Source organism: Lacerta agilis, chromosome 17, assembly GCF_009819535.1.
Source record: "Lacerta agilis isolate rLacAgi1 chromosome 17, rLacAgi1.pri, whole genome shotgun sequence".
NCBI classification, from domain to species: Eukaryota; Metazoa; Chordata; class Lepidosauria; order Squamata; family Lacertidae; genus Lacerta; species Lacerta agilis.
Genome location: NC_046328.1, coordinates 11,204,633 through 11,224,479, shown reverse-complemented (window position 1 = coordinate 11,224,479; position 19,847 = coordinate 11,204,633). Strand labels below are relative to the sequence as shown.

The window sequence follows — 19,847 nt, the reverse complement described above, 5'->3', positions numbered from 1 at the left end:
TGTTGGAAGCTGCCCAGAGTGGCTGGGGAGACCCAGCCAGATGGGCGGGGTACAAATAATATATTATTATTATTATTATTATTATTATTATTATTATTATTATTGGCAGCAGATCACCAGGGCCTTAGCCAGAAGGGTCTTTTCCATCCTTTGCCACCTAACCAGCCTCAACTGGGCAATGGATTCAAACTACAAGAAAGAAGATTCCACCTAAACATTAGGAAGAACTTCCTGACAGTGAGAGCTGTTCGGCAGTGGAATTTGCTACCAAGGAGTGTGGTGGAGTCTCCTTCTTTGGAGGTCTTTAAGCAGAGGCTTGACAGCCATCTGTCAGGAATGCTTTGATGGTGTTTCCTGCTTGGCAGGGGGTTGGACTGGATGGCCCTTGTGGTCTCTTCCAACTCTATGATTCTATGAACTGCAGATGCTAGATAATAGACACGATACCTTCTCCACCCAAAAGCCTGGTCCCTCCCTAACAATGTCAGAAGCAGTAGGGCCTCCTGACTTTCAAGCAGTCCAGAGAATGGCACTGACTACTCTTCCTCCTCCTAAGTCTCAGTACTGCCTTTGTAAAACTCAACAGAGAGCAGGCAGGAAGCAAAACCAGAATTAGTTAGCTCTGCCTGTCATTAGCACTGTCTCCACCTGTCCCTGTCTCCACCTTGTGCTGGACTTTCTCTCCTTCCTGCTGCACTGGTCTTAGTTGGCACCAGCCTCCACTGTCTTTTCAGAAATTGAACCCAGAGCTTCCCCACCACCCCACTGCTGATTTCCGTGCCTCCCCTGGTTCCATCCCCCCTCCTTCCCTTCCAAAGCTCCAGCCGAATTCTTTAGCGCTCTGGATAATATAAGGCGGCGTTAAAACTCTGCTGTTTATTTTACCACGCCGCACAGTAACCGGCTTTCAATTTGATTTATCTGCAAGCGCTGTGAGCTACTACTTAGGGTGTGATTGCAAATCAAGACCATAAATAAAGGCACCTCCTGGGCAAGGACGCCAGGCTGGAAATGGAGCAGGAGAAGAACCCGGAATTTCCATGCAAATATTTGAGTCTGTTTGGCACAAGTGTGGGGCCCGGGGGATGGAGAATGCCACCAAAGCCTCTGTCCATGCAGCGCTTTCTTATTGGATGATAAGTACAGCCAGTGAGGGGCATGGCTCTATTTGAGGGCCAGACAGAAACTCCCAGAGGGCCACATTCAGCCCCAGTCGTGAGGTTTCCCGGCCTTGCACTACAAACCCACTAGGAGCTTTCCATGGTGCTGAACCTGGAGCTTTCCATGGTGCTGAACCTGTGCTGCTGTTTCCTGAACCCAACTTTCCTGGCCTCTCTCTCTGTACACTTGACTTGGTCTGATTAGACTCCTCCTGCTGTGAATTTGCCTGATGCGTCTGCCTGATGAGCTTTCGCTCAATTCAGGCCACATCTGCAGCATGCACTTAAAGCACTGTTATACTACTTGGGCAGTCACAAACTTCCCCCGAAATAATCCTAGGAACTGTATTTCCCCTTGCAGAGCTACAATTCCCAGAGCGGTTTAAAAACCAGGGAACTCAGGTAATGTAACCCTGTGAGGAGAACAGGGGTCTCCTAACAAACCGCAGTGCCCTTAAGAAACAACAGTTCCCAGGATGCTTTTGTGGAAGCCCTGTTTAAAATGATATGGTAGTATTTTAAATGTACAATGCAGATGTGACTTAAGTCAGTCTAGGAGTGCTCCCCACATCCTATCCCCATGAACTCCAGGCCTCTGCAGAACAAGATGTGAGGCATAAGAGGCAGAGTATTGTGTGTACTGGACAGATTGCGTCCAGGTTTGTTATCCCAGAACAAATGACCACAGTTCTTAGTTATTCCAGACGAAATGTGGTGTTCCCTTAATCGCATATATGTGGAACACCATAAAGTAGGAATGGGGAATCTGCGGGCCTCCAGGTGTTGTTAAGACTCCAGATTCCACCACTTCCAGCTGGCAAGGCCAGCGATCAGAGATGATGGGAGTCGTAGTTTACAAACAACTACAAATTCTCCCCATCCCTTCAGTAAAGCAGATAAACGGGATTCATTTTACCAGTCATGATTCACGGGATAGGATACATTCCAGCCATAGCGCTGGGCATCTTTGAGAGATCTTCCCAGAAGAGCTGCTTGGTGCATCAGCTTCTTAGGAATGCAACCAACATTCACACAGGTTCCACCAAGACCCCATTTGGTTCCTGCGAAAAAACAGAAAAAACGGACGCATGTGTTCAGTGCCCCAGCCTGTCCTTAAAACGGCATATATAAATATGGTTATTATTTGAATTTATGCCTCACCTTTCCTCCCCAAGGAGCCAAGGGAGGCAAACAGATACACAACTTAAAGCAAATATAACATCATTCGAAAACAGTCAAAACTTCCTAAAACCAATCTGTATTTTGATTCATGTTGTTACGTGCCACTCCAATCTTCGCTGAGCCGCTACACGAGATTCCAGTTGGTGCAGGCGTACCTTTGGGAATGAGGCACGATGGAGGCTATAGCGTATTGATCATATATGGCTTATTTAAGAATATGTAGAATCATAGAATTGTAGAGTTGAAAGGGACCGCAAGGGTCATCTAGTCCAACCCCCTGCAATGCAGGAATCTTTCCCCCAACCTGAGCCTACTTGTGGAGGGGCTCGTAGCAGCAGCACCCCAAGATGTGACAGCTTATTTCATAGCAGCAGCAACAAAAACCCAGCACCATCCTTTCTCTGCAGCCTATCCTGTGCTGCAGGGCACAACCCAGGCTTGCTGTTCTTTTCTCTGCTTCCTGGTTACACCCCTTCTGACCCCAACCCCATAGCTTCTTAGCTTTCCATTTCTACCTCAAGGAGAGGCCTCACACCTGCATTCTCACGCCTATTTCCTTTGATCCTGTGTTGTGTTAATGCCTAATCCTTTGATGCTCTGAACTCCCTAATTGTTTATCCCCCCCCCACCCCCACCCCGGGGTTCAACTCACAAAGATGTCTGTCCGATTCCATTAACACTTGTTGATTTTGCCAGGATTACAATGTCCAAGGCATAACTCATGAAACCGTTCCTGGGTTAACTCTTCACGTATGCTAATTCCAGGGAGTTGACAGAGGCTAACCCCTTTCTTGTGGGACGCGGGTGGCGCTGTGGTCTAAACCACTGAGCCTCTTGGGCTTGCCGATCAGAAAGTCGGCGGTTCGAATCCTCGCGACGGGGTGAGCGCCCGTTGCTCTGTCCTAGCTCCTGCCAACCTAGCAGTCTGAAAGCACGCCCCCCCCCCAAAAGTGCAAGTAGATAAATAGGTACCACTCTGACAGGAAGGGAAACGGCGTTTCCGTGCTGCTCTGGTTTCGGTGTTCCATTGTGCCAGAAGCAGCTTAGTCATGCTGGCCACATGACCCGGGAAAACTGTCTGCGGACAAATGTCGGCTCCCTCAGCCAGAAAAGCGAGATGAGCAACTGGACTTAACTGTCAGGGGTCCTTTACCCTTTTTCAAAACCCCTTTCTTAAATACACAGGAGTCTGGCTATTTCCAGTTTGAATTAAAACCTAAACACTGATTAAACTACATATCCGTAACAATATATTTCATGATGATGGTGGTGGTGACTGAATTGTTTCTTACCTTTCGGAGAAGGATCCACATAATCTAACACAGCTACCTTCTTTCCAAATTGGGAAGCTTCAGAAGAAGAAGAAGAGTTTGGATTTGATATCCCGCTTTTCACTACCCGAAGGAGTCTCAAAGCGGCTAACAGTCTCCTTTCCCTTCCTCCCCCACAACAAACACTCTGTGAGGTGAGTGGGGCTGAGAGACTTCAAAGAAGTGTGACTAGCCCAAGGTCACCCAGCAGCTGCATGTGGAGGAGCGGAGACGTGAACCCGGTTCCCCAGATAACGAGTCTACCACTCTTAACCACTACACCACACTGGCTCTCACACCACACTGGCTCTATAAAAAGAAATCATAGTTATTTTAAAGGGAAGAGTAAGGAATCACCATTAGGGTGCCAATGTTGGCAAAAATAAAATGCTTTGTTGCTTTGGTGACTTAGTTTTGCCACCGACCGTACCCGACATCCACCGCACATTACTGTAATCACAGCGCATTCGATTTTATTTCACTTCATTCTCACTTTTAATTTGTATAGCGCCTAGGGCTTGCCGATCGGAAGGTCGGCAGTTCGAATCCCCGTGACGGGGTGACCTCCCATTGTTCGGCCCCAGCTCCTGCCCACCTAGCAGTTCGAAAGCACGTCAAAAGTGCAAGTAGATAAATAGGTACCACTCCGGCGGGAAGGTAAACGGCGTTTCCATGTGCTGCTCTGGTTTGCCAGAAGCTGCTTAGTCATGCTGGCCACATGACCCGGAAGCTGTACGTCGGTTCCCTCGGCCAGTAAAGCAAGATGAGCGCCGCAACCCCAGAATCGTCCGCGACTGGACCTAACGGCCAGGGGTCCCTTTACCTTTTTAATATCCAATAGCCCATTAGAATACAAATAACTTAAATTTAGAATACAGTAATACACAATAAATTAAATAACCAAGAGCTGGCCAAGACGCTGTTTCCTTATTTTCATTCTGAATTTCAATGACAGTAACTTTGCTGTCACATTATGATGTTCCGCAATAAATCAGGACAGAGGTAGCCAATAGATGTTTTGGGCTATAATTTCCATCAGTCCAAGCCAGCACAGCCAATGGTTAGGGATTTTTGGAGTTGTGGTGCAACAAAACCAGGAGGGAATCAGTTTGGCTCCTGTGATCTACATTAAACACTACCGCTGCTTGACTCTTAATTGCAACCTCTGGGGTGCAGCAGAGGGCAGAGAGGCAAAGGGCCTCCATCCTCCATCTCAGGCTGCTCTTTGCCTATGGCACCATCCATGTCTTCCTGCCCCTCTTCCTCCTCTGACAACACCTGCCACCCCAGCCCCAAGCCAGTCAGGGTAGTGGGAGTCGCAAGCCCTCCATTAAAAGCAATCCAGACAAGTAGTCGTCTGCAGCCCCACAAAGGAAAGGCAACCTAGGTTCTGCCCTCCAGATATTGCTAGGCCACAGTTCCCATTGTTCCTGACCACTGGTCATGCTGGCCAGAGCTGATTGCAGTTGGGTGTCCAAAAACATATGGGAGAACCAGACTGGCTAATAACCCTGAGCTAGAGCAAAAAAAGCAACTGCAGTGAACAGGGAGGCTCACCCTTGGATGAGCTGCCAACTAACACATTGCAAGAATGATTTGCAGATGCAGACCTTCCTTGCTACAGCATGGTGAATTTCATTACCCCTTTTGGGTGAAAGGCCCAGGCAGAGATAATGTTGAGATAACTCAACCGAAGGAGAGCCCTGCTAATAAATCGGGCCAAAGTCCAGCACCTTGTTCTCAAAACGGCCAACCAGATGCCCACAGGAAGCTCAAAAGGAGGACCTGGGCACCACAGTGCTCTGCCCACCTGAAATTCCTAGCAAAACGGATATTTAGTGGCATGGTGCCCCCGACAGTGGAGACAGAGCATAGCCATTGTGGCGAATAGCCCACTGATAGACTATCCACCTCTCTGTATGCCCTGCCTCCTTCCCTCAGGAAAACCTGATCTTTAGTGCTCAATCGGAACAAACAGCAATCGGGTTTTCTGCGGTTCGTCATTTGTTCCGATCTCAAAGCTAAAGAGCAGGTTTTCCGGGGTGAAGCAGCAGGCGAAAGGCGGAACCGCTTTGATCCATGCCTAGAAAAGTGTGGTTCAAGCGGAAAACAGTTCAGGCCACAAGTGGAAGTGTGAACAAGCCCTTTGGGCTTAATGCGGATTGTAAGTCCCTTCTTCCTCCTTTAATTCTCCCTCGTCTATGCAGAGTCCTCCTCCTCTACCCCCTGCTCTCCCACAGTATTCGTATTCCATCGATTTATAGAACAGCGCTATGATGTTGACAGTTTTATTCTCAACCCCTTTTTGCAATTATCCCTAGCAAAGTTAGGGTGTCTCACAACTGCGCATGATGCCATGAATTACCTTCTTTCGCACAAGCAAGGCCGCCAGATCCTCCCCCGACGACTAGGAGATCATATTCGTGCTTCTCTGAAAAAGAGAAAGGAGGGGATATTTATTTATTTATTTTTATAGCACAATCCAGGAGAGATAATGCCAAGTATCTGAAGAGGCAGTCTGATATTTGTTTGGTCTACTATTTTGTTATCCAGCGACATCTTGGCATGGGGGGGGGGGTTTACAGGTTGCTCGCCCTGCGGTACATGGAGTTGAACAGGTGCTGGGAACCTTTTGTTTTTCAGATGTTGCTGAACTACAACTCCCAGCAGCCATAGCAAGCGTGGCCAATGGCCAGGGATGATGGGAGAGGTAGTTCAGCAACATCTGGAGGGCCAAATGTTCCACACACCTGGAGCAGAACTTTCAGGAATGCCCTGGTTCACATATAACAGTTAACCATGGTTTAGTTTAATCATAGTTAAAGTCGATTGCCTGAACCATCCCCTTGGCTTAACTATGGTTTATTTACTGTTATGTGGGTTGTTCAGCGCAGTAATCTATGGTATCAGTATTTGGAGGGTCCCACCCCCAAGAATGCTCCTATTTTCAGCTGTAAAATTGTAGATGCTGTGAAGCATCTCCCCCCCCCCTTTTTTTTGCTGAGCTTCAGAATGACAGACAGAAACAGAGAATCACACAGAGGTTTCTTTGCAACGAGCCTGTTTGTGCTCTTGCAAGGCTGTTGCAACAGCAGAAAATATTACCTCAGCATTCCCCACCCATTCTAGGCAGGAGCATGCAGGAAAAGTACAAAACAGCTCTAAGCAAGGACATCTAATAATCTGGCACTGGGAATCTGGAAATTTCCGAATCGAGCATGCCGAGTTTGGGAAACAATGCAGAAAAGATATGTTTTAATTGCATTCTCGGATGATAAGTCATCATGAAACACAGTGAGACTCTTATGACAGGAGTTGGGTCAAAAGTGTCCCCGAATGTCCATCTGTTTATTTGTGCTGTGGAAGAGGCAGAAGAACCTTGCCTGTCACATATTTCAGATGGTTATGGGGGGGGAACAGTTTTGTGGTCTGCGCTCTTTAAGAAGGCCTTGGGAATTGTTTGAGAGGGAAAAGGTTTTCTTCCTTTCTTGAGGTTTATTTGCCAGAGAGGCCATTGTGCAAAAAAAAAAAAAAAAAAACACCAAAGCTGTGATTATTTTTAAGTCTGAAACATTATCATCGCTGGGTGTACAGGGAGGAAATGAGATTTAGCCCCCCCAAAAAAACAAAGAAAGAAAAGAAAACCTATGAACCATCAGATTGCTGAAGTTTTCCTGAGGAGCACAGACAGTATCCAAATCGAGCCAGCCCTCCCCAAGTCGTCTCAGGCGGCCCCCCCCCCAAAATTGGCCAGATTGCATAACCACAAAGCAAATACCATAGAATCAGAGGGATGGAGGGAACGTTACAGGCCATCAAACCCAAGCTGATGTGACAGCCTGCTGCTTCCACTCCTGGCTTCCAAAGCAGACTGGTTTCTCTACTGCCTGTCTCTCACACCTTTAGCATCTTCCCGGCAGGCAAAAGAGGGAGAGGAGGAAGGTACGGTAAGTAGGATTGATAATAGGTTGGACATTCCCTAGGTTATGGGGTGTGGCAGCTCAGTAACAGAGTGTTTATTTAGGGTGTGATTCTGTTTGCAGTTCCTATTTTGGGGAAGGGCTGCAGCTTAGTGGTGAAGCATCTGGTTCACATTGCGGAAGGTCCCGGGTTCGAATCCCCAGCATCTTCAGGTAGGGCTGGGCGTGAGACCCCCTTGCCTGAAACCCTGGAGAACTGAAGTCAGTTAGTGTATAAGACAATAGACCAATGGTCTAACTCTGTTCCTATGTACTTAGTATTATCAGAATCACCGCCTATTAGATTTCTTACCTATCCTTCACCGCAAGGTCCCAGGGGAGGTGAAAACAGTACAAAAAATATAAGATTAAAAAAATATAAAAATGCAAGATTAAAATCGGTTAAGACAGTTGGCAGTCAAAAGAATATACTGCATAGCAAGGTGTGCAAGAGAATATTCCCTTGCAGGCTCATCTCTACAAACAGAGGCTCAGACTGCATACACACATTACACTTAACGCATATGGCTTTCCCCCAAAGAATGCTGGGAATTGTAGTTTACCCTCACAGAGCTATAGTTCCCAGCAGCCTTAACAAACAAGATCCTTTGGGGTGAGTCAGTTCAGAAGCAGATCCTGCTGTGGTATGAAGGACGTTCCCCCCAAATTAGCAATGTTGATAAATACCGTATTCAAATTGCTACAATCTTTTAAAAATGGTTCTGACTGTATTTTGAATGTTGTACCACCCAGAAAAGTAAACAGTAATGCTTGGAACAACCTCTTTGCCTAGTCAGCTGGAGCGAGTGCGAATCACAGCCAGGTAGTCAAGCCAATGGCCTAATTTCAGTTGGTAGGTTTTAGGTAACTGAAGAAAGGTACATGGGCAGGTGAGTGAAGATGTGGTAACACTGGTGGACTTTGGGACAGAGACACCTTTCAGAGAAAGAATGTAATCGTGCAAGAAGGTACCAAAATTCTTTCACAGCTGACACGTTTTAAGCTACTACAGCAAGAGAAAAGCCCTTGTGGAGACTTGCATATAGGCCTGTTTTACACACACAAGTCAAACCATGGTTTAGTGTGAAGACAGGAAAGAGATTACAGATGCTTCACCCCCATCCTTGTTCTGCTGCTACACTCAGGGAAGACATCTGAAGGCAGCCCTGTTTAGGGAAGTTTTTAATGACTGATGTTTTAATGTATTTTTTATTTCTTGTTGGAAGTCGCCCAGAGTGGCTGGGGAAACCCAGCCAGGTGGGCGAGATATAAGTAATAAATTATTATTATTATTATTATTATTATTATTAGGAAGCTTACATCAGGCTTACCTGGCTTTTGTGTTACTGAAACCCAGGGTTGCTGTTTAGTTTTCTCCAACTAACCACAACCTGTAAAACCCAGAACAAACTGGGAGCCCACAGGTTCACACTAAACCATGGTTTGGCGTGGAGTGCTGCAGAAGCAGGCACAGACCGATTGCAACATAAACTATTCTGGACAGAGCACAAAACACTGGTTGGTCTTTTAAGATGTCACTAGATTCTTGCATTTTATTTCATAGCTGGGAACCCTATTATTTGCAGATCTATGTAGATGGCAGGCCATCAACTGTTGACAGAAATCAATTATTTGTATTTACAAATGGGTACTTTGTTGACATAATCCTCCCGCTTGACAAAACCTGAAGCATTTGGGCCTAGCATACTTTAAGGACCACATCAGACCTTCTATCCCAGCTCAATCACTGAGATCATTCAGCATGACAGTCGTCTTTCATGTTACAGATGCCTAGGTAAAGGTAAAGGGACCCCTGACCATTAGGTCCAGTTGTGTCCGATTCTGGGGTTGCAGCGCTCATCTTGCATTAATGGCCGAGGGAGCCGGCGTACAGCTTCCTGGTCATGTAGCCAGCATGACAAAGCCGCTTCTGGCGAACCAGAGCAGTGCACGGAAACACCGTTTACCTTCCCACCGGAGCGGTACCTATTTATCTACTTGCACTTTGACATGCTTTCAAACTGCTAGGTGGGCAGGAGCTGGGACCGAGAAACGGGAGCTCACCCCGTCACGTGGATTCGAACCGCCGACCTTCTGATCAGCAAGCCCTAGGTTCTGTGGTTTAACCCAAATGGCCTCAAATAGAATTTGGGCATTTTAGGTTGCTGGTCCCATGCAGTGGAACATTCTTCTCTTGAAAGCAGTTTGTAGCAGTTTAACTTTTATCTCTGAATAGCCAGTACACCCCTGTGCATTTTTATTTTACCTTATAAATGGTGTTTTAGGTTTCAACACTATACACCGCACTGTTAAATTAATCTGAGGACTGGCAGTTCCAAAAATGTAAATAACCATCTTGGTTCCCACCCACCATTTTTGTGTGCTATTTCTAATTTCTAGATAGCTTATACCTCAGGCTCCAAGGCAGGAAGTGCAGGGCACCCATCTAAGACAGGTGCTCTGAAACACCCTGCCTATAATTGGAAAGGCTGGCATTCAACAGGTGGAGCATTCCAGGCACTTGGGCGGGACCCCTCTTTTTTACCCTAGCAGAAGTCCAACTGGTAGAGCATATTATATATATATATATATATATATATATATATATTGTTCAGTGTAGAAAAAAAAACACAAAGCAGCTTCCTTCCCAAAAAAGATAAAACAATACAAGTATTACTAAAAAAATTATGACCAGTTAAAAACATACAGAAAGTTAAGACCACAATAAAATAGACTAAAGCTCGCACAGATTTTCTAAGCCTAATAATGACCATTGCTGGCTGCTCTTTTTCTTCCCTGCCTCCTACTGTCGTGGCTTAAACTGGTGGGGTAAAGGAAAAGGAAAAGGGACCCCTGACCATCAAGTCCAGTCGTGTCCGACTCTGGGATAGCAGGCAGGAATTCAACAGGTAAAACCTCCCCCAATAGGGAGAATGCAAAAACGGAGCCCCAGACTGGGAACGCTTCCCCGGTTGGATTCCTGCCTGCAAGGGGAGCGAGCAGCTCTGCCAGGGTCCCCTCCTCTCCAGCCTAGCTTTGCAGAGGCGCCTGCTCCGTCTCCGCCAACCTGAAACACCCGCCGACCATCGGGGATCCCCGTACCTGAAGACAGGGCCCGCGCTGTACGGCAGAGCCCGGACTTGCGCAGGAAGCGCGGGCTCGCTCGGCACAGCGCCGCCATGCTGCTGTACGGCAGCCCAGCTTCCCCGCGAGGACCCCGCCCTCGGATCAGAGGCTGCCCGCGCGAGTGCCTGGCTGCCTTCTCGCGCCGCCTCAGACGCCCTGTCGCCGAGGGAGGAGGAGGAGGAGGAGGAGGAGGAGGAGGAGGAGGAGGCGGAGGCGGGCGGGCGGCGCGGAGGACGGGGAGAAGGGTCGCCTTCGGTGCCGGGTAGGTGAGACTCGCGGAGGAGGAGGAGTCCGCGGTGGGAAGGGCCCAGCCCAATGGGTGGGGCCGGAGAGGGAGGGGCCACCCACCTCTCCTCTTTCCTGGCAGAGGTTCAATTGGTAGAGCACGGCTTGGCAAAGGCAGGAATTCAACAGGTGGAGCATTCCAGGCACTTGGTTTGGGCCCCTCTTCTCTACCGTGGCAGAGGTCCAACTGGTAGAGCACGGCTTGGCAAAGGCAGGAATTCAACAGGTGGAGCATTCCAGGCACTTGGTTTGGGCCCCTCTTCTCTACCGTGGCAGAGGTCCAACTGGTAGAGCACGGCTTGGCAAAGGCAGGAATTCAACAGGTGGAGCATTCCAGGCACTTGGTTTGGGCCCCTCTTCTCTACCATAGCTGTCAAGTTTCGGATTTGAAAATAAGGGATCAGCACCCGCACCCGTCCCAGGGACAGTCTACGGTTCTCAGGGACAGTCCACGCCGTGGTAATCCCCCCAGGCTACAAATTAATTTACACCAGGCTACACACCATCATCTTTCCCCACATTCATATGTGGGATTTGACTGGAGTAACACATGACTGGAAAGGTTTGCAGTTCCACAAACATATCTCAACTTTGCAACCAGAGGATCAACTGAATAGAATCTGAATCACATGCACCACAAGGCCTATGCAGCCTCAACTTAAGGTGGCTCCCGGCCTGGCTTTTTACAGGCCCCAGCTGACTGCACAACCTGGCCTTTGGAAAGGCCATATAGACATATAGTTGTTTTCCTTCATTTGCAAGGAATCATACAAAACAAAGTGGCACTAATAAAGAAATGTTCCAGTGTGGCAACAGAAAGCAAACTAAAAATGCATTTGCAGTTGATCCAGCAATATCAAGTTATAGGAAAACTGGTGCTATTAACAGTAATCCTTCTGGTTGGTTAATTGGTTTGGCAACTTCCAGGCACATGATGTGTGGTGCTAATTATTTCCCTCCAAGAGTTAAATGATAACTGATCAGAGGCAGCTGCCAGAGAGCTATGAGATTCAGGTGAGGGTCAGATGACTTGTCAATCCCAGCAGGTATATAAGAGGACGACCCGGCTTGCCCAGGCCAAGCATAGCGTGGCAAGGAAGGCATTCAACAGGTGCAGCATTTCTTCATGCAGATAGCAGGTTGGGAATAGCTGGAAGGTCGTTGCTTTTGTTTGTGTGATTCTGCTTACTAAGACGGATTTGTTGTTTAGTCAGAGCACATCACAAGAGGAACAGGAAGGAAATGACTGTGCAACCTCTTGGAGGGGCTCCTGCGACTTGGCAGGCAGGCCAGTGCACTTTCCCTTGCCGTACATGGCAGTAGATTGGGAGAAACTACACTTGGGGAAGCAGGTTAAATAAGAAGTTGCATACTGTATTTTAAAACCTCACAGGTCATCTAGTTCAGGCCCCTTACAATGCAGGAAACCCTCTCTGCAACATCCATAGCGGCTAAGTCCCAACAACTGCTAGAGGGCTCCCTTTTTGAAGTATATATACAGTCGTAACTCATGTTACAAATGCTGCGTGTTGCGTTCGTCACGGATTACGAACGTGCCGAACCCGGAAGTACCAGAATGGGTTACTTCCGGGTTTGGCGGTTCACACATGCGCAGACGCATCAAATGATGTCACACGAATGCTCAGAAGCGCCTAATCGCGTCGCACACATGCGCAGACGCGGCGCTTCATGATATGGACTGCTCATGATGCGAACAGGGCTCCGGAACAGATCCCGTTCGCATCCAGAGGTACCACTGTATGCTGCATTTCACACAAACTTTTTAATGTGTTTTTAATGACAACTATAACAGGTATTAAAATAACTATATTATATAGCAGTAAAGGCAAGTTACAGGACTAAAAAGAGGGGAGAGGAATGAGTTTTGGTGGGGTGGGGTTTAAGCCAAATATCTTCACCCCTCTGGGCAAGATTGTTCTTGTAGCAGCCTGATCCTGGCAGCTGGGACAGGGTGGGTCTGGAGCAGCAGGAGCTAGACAGGTGTGGGCAGCTTCCCAGGCTGTTCTTTCTTATGCCATTCCTCTATGGGCACAAGATGGTTCTCAGCTAGCTCTGTGGGGTTGCCGCAGCTGAGCTGAAGGAGGTGCAGGCCGCCAGGGCGTTCTCGTTGTTGCTGACTCTCAGGGACGTGTATCTATGCCAGGTGTACATTTCCAAAATATAATATAAAAAAACAAATAAAATAAAACCTGCATACAGCAACAGTGTTTTGTATTGTGTAGGCTCCTATGATGTAAGTAATGGGCCCTGCCTGCTAGCCTGCTCCCTAAAATATCACTGGTTTGCTCATTTCTATACAGTATATAGGGTGCCTAGGGTGAGTCTTTGTAAACTGTGTTTCTAAAGGATCTTTTGTTATTGCCAAATGCCAATGTGTTTGCATTATTAAGTTAGAGCTTAATAACTTTTTCGCTATTAATATACTTCTTCTTAATTGCATTTCACTATTAACATACCTCTTCTTAATTGTATTTCAGTTCAACAATTACTTCGATAAAATGCATATCTTGTTATGTGCAAATGGCTTTAGATACCTATTAGGTCCATAAATTGTTGTTCAGTCGTGTCCAACTCTTCGTGACCCCATGGACCAGAGCACGCCAGGCACCCCTATCCTCCAATGCCTCCCACAGTTTGGCCAAACTCATGCCAGTCGCTTCGAGAACACTATCCAACCATCTCCATCCTCTGTCATCCCCTTCTCCTTGTGCCCTCCATCTTTCCCAACATCAGGGTCTTTTCCAGGGAGTCTTCTCTTCTCATGAGGTGGCCAAAGTATTGGAGCCTCAACTTCAGGATCTGCCCTTCCAGTGAGCACTCAGGGCTGATTTCTTTAAGGATGGATATGTTTGATCTTTTTACAGTCCACGGGACTCTCAAGAGTCTCCTCCAGTACCATAATTCAAAAGCATCAATTCTTCAGCGATCAGCCTTCTTTAGGTCCATATATTCAACACAAAAAAGCAACAATTTGTTGTTGACAAAGGACAGCTGGACATATAAAGGGCCCCATTACCTTCAGTAGCTTAGGGCCTCATCAAACCTAAATCCGGCCCTGCTCTCTCCCATCTCTTTCCCCACAATATCTATGACAATACAGTCCCACACCGAATGTAAACGAACTGTGAAAAAGACTCGATTAATTGAAAATGGAGGTGCTGTATGTACTTGTTTATTCGTTTGCTTTGGAACGCAGAAAATCTTTAATAAAAATTAATTTCTAAACAGTGCAAGTCTTTTCATATGAAATCGTATTTGCCACGCAAGTAATCACCTTGAAGACAGTTATCTTGGAGGTAATTACTTCCACGGTACTGATACGGCAAGTGCAATTTCTTATGAAAGAACTTCACCTCCACAGAGAGCGGAATAAATTCCTTCCATGCATTCATGTCCAAGAGCTGTTCTTTGTTGGAGGGACACTGCCCAACTTCCTGTGCATCAAGGTGACATTAAAAGACATTAGAAGCTTTGTGGGCACAGGCGGGATTTAATTTCACCTCTGGCTCCTGTTTTCAATGCCAATACTTGGCCATATAAACATATAAAAGGTTGATTATAAGGGAAGGGAAATGTTGGTGTAACTTGATGATCCAAAACCCTTAGTCTCTTCCAGCATTGGTCTTTGCATGTTGAAAGCCCAGCGGCCTTGCTTAGTCATGGATTCATCACATTGCTATCTCTCGAAACATTTGTTGAAGCAATGTGTCAGCATGGACGCCGTGCTGTGAAATGTACACTGCACACGTCTAAAAAACAGAGAGGGGTGGATCGTTTTGCCCCTTTGATGGAATTGTTGTTTCACTCCTTTGCAGAGTTATGCAGACTTACCAGTTCATAGGCTATTATTGTTGTATTGCTATTCATTTAATCTCTGTACCACTTCATCTTTTTAAGGGGGGAAACAGTTTACAGCCTGCATTAAAACAGCAACCAAGATAATCCAGAGCAGAACATTGCTGAAGAAATCTTCTAACATTGTGTATGCCATCAAATGCCAACAGTGCCCTTCAGATCTCTGAGAGCCAGTGTGGTGTAGTGGTTAAGAGCGGTAGACCTGTAATCTGAGGAACCGGGTTCGCGTCTCCTCTCCTCCACATGCAGCTGCTGGGTGACCTTGGGCTAGTCACACTTCTTTGAAGTCTCTCAGCCTCACTCGCCTCACAGAGTGTTTGTTGTGGGGGAGGAAGGGAAAGGAGAATGTTAGCCGCTTTGAGACTCCTTCGGGTAGTGATAAAGCAGGGTATCAAATCCAAAACTCTTCTCTATATTGGACAAACAGGCCAAACCCTACGCCAAAGGATAAATGGACATAAATCTAATATCAGGAATCACAAGACAGAGAAACCAGTAGGAGAACACTTCAGTCTCCCAGGACATTCTATACAAGATCTCAAAGTAGCTGTCTTACTACAAAGGAATTTCAGACTGGAAAGAGAAGTTGCTGAATTGCAACTCATTACCAAACTTAAAACCATGGGGAGACCTGGTCTGAACAAATACATTGGACTCTTATCTCATTATACATGACAAAGCTATCTTTAGCCATCTCACCCCTTGCTTTCTCCTGTAAGACCAATTGCAGTCATTAACAGTCAACAGGTTTTCCACACCTATCAGCCAATCACCCATTCCCACCACCCTTCTGGGTAATACCCCTTCCCACTCTCTCACTATATATAAGGGTCTGGTGTCTTCTGTTTCAGTGTATCTGAAGAAGTGTGCATGCACACGAAAGCTCATACCAAGAACAAACTTAGTTGGTCTCTAAGGTGCTACTGGAAGGAATTTTTTTATTTTGTCTTGCTGAAGAAAGTCAGATATAAAGTATCCATTTAAAACAGGGGTAGGCAACCTAAGGCCCATGGGCTGGATGCGGCCCCATCGCCTTCTAAATTCGGCCCGCGGACGGTCCAGGAATCAGCGTGTTTTTACATGAGAAGAATGTGTGCTTTTATTTAAAATGCATCTCTGGGTTATTTGTGGGGCATAGGAATTTGTTCATTTTTCCCCTCCAAAATATAGTCCGGCCCCCCACAAGGTCCGAGGGACAGTGGACCGGCCCCCTGCTGAAAAAGTTTGCTGACCCCTGATTTAAAGCAATGTGCTGTAATTAACAGGGAACTAAAATTGAAACATTACAAAGTAGGTCAAGTACAGAATGCACATTTAACGCAGCAAAGTTAAAAAATAAATAAATCTTAAAACAGCTCAAAAGGAAACAGGATCAAACCAGAGGATGGTGACAAGGCTGTGTCCTCCAAACAGGAGAGTCACTAATAAGGTGCTGATGGCTCTCTCACGGAGGCCTCCACCACTCACATTGTTGTCACTGTTGTTTCGTGGCCACCAGCCGCTTCTGCCATTGTTGCAATTGGGGCAGAAGTGAAATGGTTAATGCAGATGCTGTTACAGGTTCAGTTCCAGCACTAATTTAATCCTGGGTGTTTGGATGCATCCTATTAATCCGGGAAATTGTCCTTAGCCCTTGATCCTACAGATCTGGTGCTGATGAGGATGGCTCCTGTTTACTAAGACACGTTTGCTGTTTGCAGATTTAGCACATCAGCATTTTGAGTTCCCTAGAGATGGCGTAATAATTACATGCTGAGCAGATGTGAACCTGCACAAATGATCCCCAGGAGGAGCAGTGACGGGGGGGGGGGGGGCAGGCTGAATCCCTTCACTCTGAGAGGGAGGGGGTTTGTCTTGAAAGGCAAAGCCAAGCTTTGTAGGATCCAGCTAAGCTTAGGCTGCCCTGAAACTCGCAGGGAATGCTCCTAAATTAGCCTCACGAGGTTCCATATTGAGCAAGGACAGCCTCCGTTTCCCAGTTTCACTGCCCCCATTTTGTGCTTTTGTGGACTGTTAGGTGAAAAATGTTTTCAGCGTGAACATTGGAGGCTGCCAACAAAATGTTGCAGCATGGAGGGCTTCTGCTCGTGTTCTAGTCAGACAGCCATGCCCTTTATGATGCTCCTTTCTATTTCCCCTCCCACCTGTTTTTCTTCCCCCCCCCAACCCTCCCACTGCCATCATCAGTATTTCAGCATTCAATGGCTACTGACTGTGCTCAGTTCTCATTTAGCTGCTTGGGGGGGGTGTCCTCCCCCCCTTTAGGGCTTGCACTTCTGCAAACCTAGGGGTTCCTTCAATCCCAATAACGTATCCTCCTTTGAAGATAATGGTTGGATTTTAACCACATGGATCCTGGGACCTTGGGAACACAAGGAAAGATCGTTAGACGTGTCGTATCTTTCTCTCCCCCTCCCTTTTATTGATAATAATAATAATTTATTATTTATACCCCACCCATCTGGCCGGGTCTCCCCAGCCACTCTGGGCGGCCTCCAACAAATACCAAAATACAATACAAAGTCACAAATTAAAAACTTCCCTAAACACCAAAAAAGAAACAAAAAGAAACAAAATGAAAATACAAATGAAAATATTGATAAACACAATATTAATTACAAAACAGATGTGTCGTATCTTTCAGGGTTCAGCCTTCTCCCTAGGATCTCTGGAACATCTTAGAAGTGGGGAAAAGATGCATGGTCTCTAGTGTTAATGTGCCTGGAAACCTGCCAGTTAAGAAATTTAAGAGAAGCCCTTTGGATCAGGCCAAAAGTCCAGCATCCTGCCCCTTTGGGCAACAGAATGCCAGAGTGGAAGCCCCACACTGCAGCTGCGAAGGTATATTTTAGGAACTGCTGATTAGCTATTTTCCTGCACACCCACCTCCAGGTATAACACACACTCTCTCTATATATATATTATTGAATTTTATCAATATTTTTTGACAAAACACCCATCTTACATACCTGTATAATATATAAAGACCACTTGGCCATCCTGGCCTGAGACTTCCCTCCTCCTCAACTAATGGTTTTCCTAATTATGCTCTGATAATTGCATTTTGTTATTATTATTATTATTATTATTATTACCCTTAAATCCAAATCTTAAAGACAACATTTAAACATCATATTGATAATAATTGATATCTCTAACCTTACAAAACTTCTTGTAGCCCTACTAATGATGTCAACTGTTTACAATTGTCTCTCAAATACAATGTAAGTTTCTTCCAGTCTTTCAAAAAGCTCTGGTCCTGCTGGTTCCGAATTTTCCCGGTTAGTTTCGCCAACTTGGCATAGTCCATTAACTTCACCTGCCACTCTTCTTTTGTTGGGATCTCTTCCTGTTTCCATTTTTCGGGCCAATAATATTCTTGCTGCAGTTGTTGCACACAAAAACAATGTTTTATCTTGCTTATGTATTTCTCTGGCAGTGGAGGATAGGGGTGCCTGGCGTGCTCTGGTCCATGGGGTCACGAAGAGTCGGACACGACTGAACTACTGAACAACAACAACAAAATGTATTTCTCTACCTACAATACCCAATGGGAAGGCTTCTGGTTTCTTTACAAATGTATATTTCAACATTTTTTAAAGTTCATTATATATCATTTCCCACAAAGCCTTCACTTTCTTACAAACCCACCACATATGGTAGAAGGTACCCTCTTTTTCTTTACATTCCCAACATTGATTATTTAGTCTGTACATTTTTGTTCACTTCACTGGTGTTATGTACCATCTATACATCATTTTCATTGCATTTTCTTTAAGCGATGAGGAAGTGAAATCGGTTATGATACATTGGGCAAAAGACGTTGGTTATAATACACAATTAGAGGATTGGGGAAAACTTTGGAAAGATGGAATAGATCTTACAGCTTGCACAGTTCACAGTTCACTTCCAGGTATAACTTTAACAAAATCCAGCAAACTGGGAAGATTGGGGCACCAATCCATGACATGAGGTCAGTGTAGCAAGCATGTGCTAATATTACCATGAGATTACTAGGAACTGTTAAAGTATAACAGTGTGGTGGAGTCTCCTTCTTTGGAGGTCTTTAAGCGGAGGCTTGACAGCCACCTGTCAGGAATGCTTTGATGGTGTTTCCTGCTTGGCAGGGGGTTGGACTGGATGGCCCTTGTGGTCTCTCCCAACTCTAGGATTCTATGATAACTTAGTCCTTCAAAACCTATCTCTGGGAAATGCCCCTCCCCCCCAATACAGTATTTCTTAAAAAAGGTAAGGAGGTTTGTGATCTCAGGCAGGGTCCCCTCCAAATGTCATTAGACTACAACTCCCATCACTTCTGACCACTGGCCATGCTGGATGGCACTGATGGGAATCGGAGTCGCAACAGCTTCTGGAGAGAACCACTTTGGCTGCCTCCTGGAGGCTCGCTCCAGGCGGTGATGCTCCACAGGACAGGACGGTATCTAATGAGCTTCTGTTGCAGGAAGTTGGGTTTCAGTTGACAATTAAGTGGAAATTCTTGATGGTAGGAGGAGTTGGACAACATAAACAATTACTTAGAGGTGTGGGTAGTCCCTCCCCAGCAGAGGGCTTCAAATAGAGGCTGGATAGCCATCTGGGGTGCTGAGTAGAGTGCTGAATTAAGTGATCCACGCAGCTATTCTTAAAACTGCCAAAGTCTGTTTTAAGTATGGGTCAACTGTTGGTTTTGGCAATTGTCAGTTTAGTCAATACAATATATATATATATATATATATATATATATATATATATATATATATATATATATATATAGCAATGGATTAATTGATTTAAAGTTGCTGTAATAATAATAATGATAATGATAATAATAATAATAATTGCAACAATGCCCTCTCACAGCTAGCCCTACCAAAGTTTGTGGCTTGCATTTTTGCAGGCTCTGTACTGTGCTCTAGCTGCATCTATGCTTGCCACATCAGGCATGACCT

The 19,847-nt window shown here is 45.9% G+C and overlaps 2 protein-coding genes across 2 annotated transcripts in view; one reads left to right on the top strand and one right to left on the bottom strand.

The window, feature by feature from the left end:
• Window positions 1-10,907, bottom strand: part of TXNRD2 (thioredoxin reductase 2) — a 63,972-nt gene extending 53,065 nt beyond the window's left edge. The window contains 4 exon segments of the mRNA XM_033174349.1: window positions 2,077-2,221; window positions 3,635-3,691; window positions 6,018-6,083; window positions 10,714-10,907. Of these exon segments, the coding sequence (XP_033030240.1) occupies window positions 2,077-2,221; window positions 3,635-3,691; window positions 6,018-6,083; window positions 10,714-10,792 (347 nt within the window). The 5' untranslated portion in view covers window positions 10,793-10,907.
• A 30-nt stretch (window positions 10,908-10,937) lies between these two features.
• COMT (catechol-O-methyltransferase) overlaps window positions 10,938-19,847 on the top strand; it is a 35,420-nt gene continuing 26,510 nt past the window's right edge. Inside the window, exon 1 of the mRNA XM_033174346.1 lies at window positions 10,938-10,999. The gene's annotated coding sequence lies outside the window, so the exon portion shown is untranslated. The remainder of the gene's footprint in view (window positions 11,000-19,847) is intronic.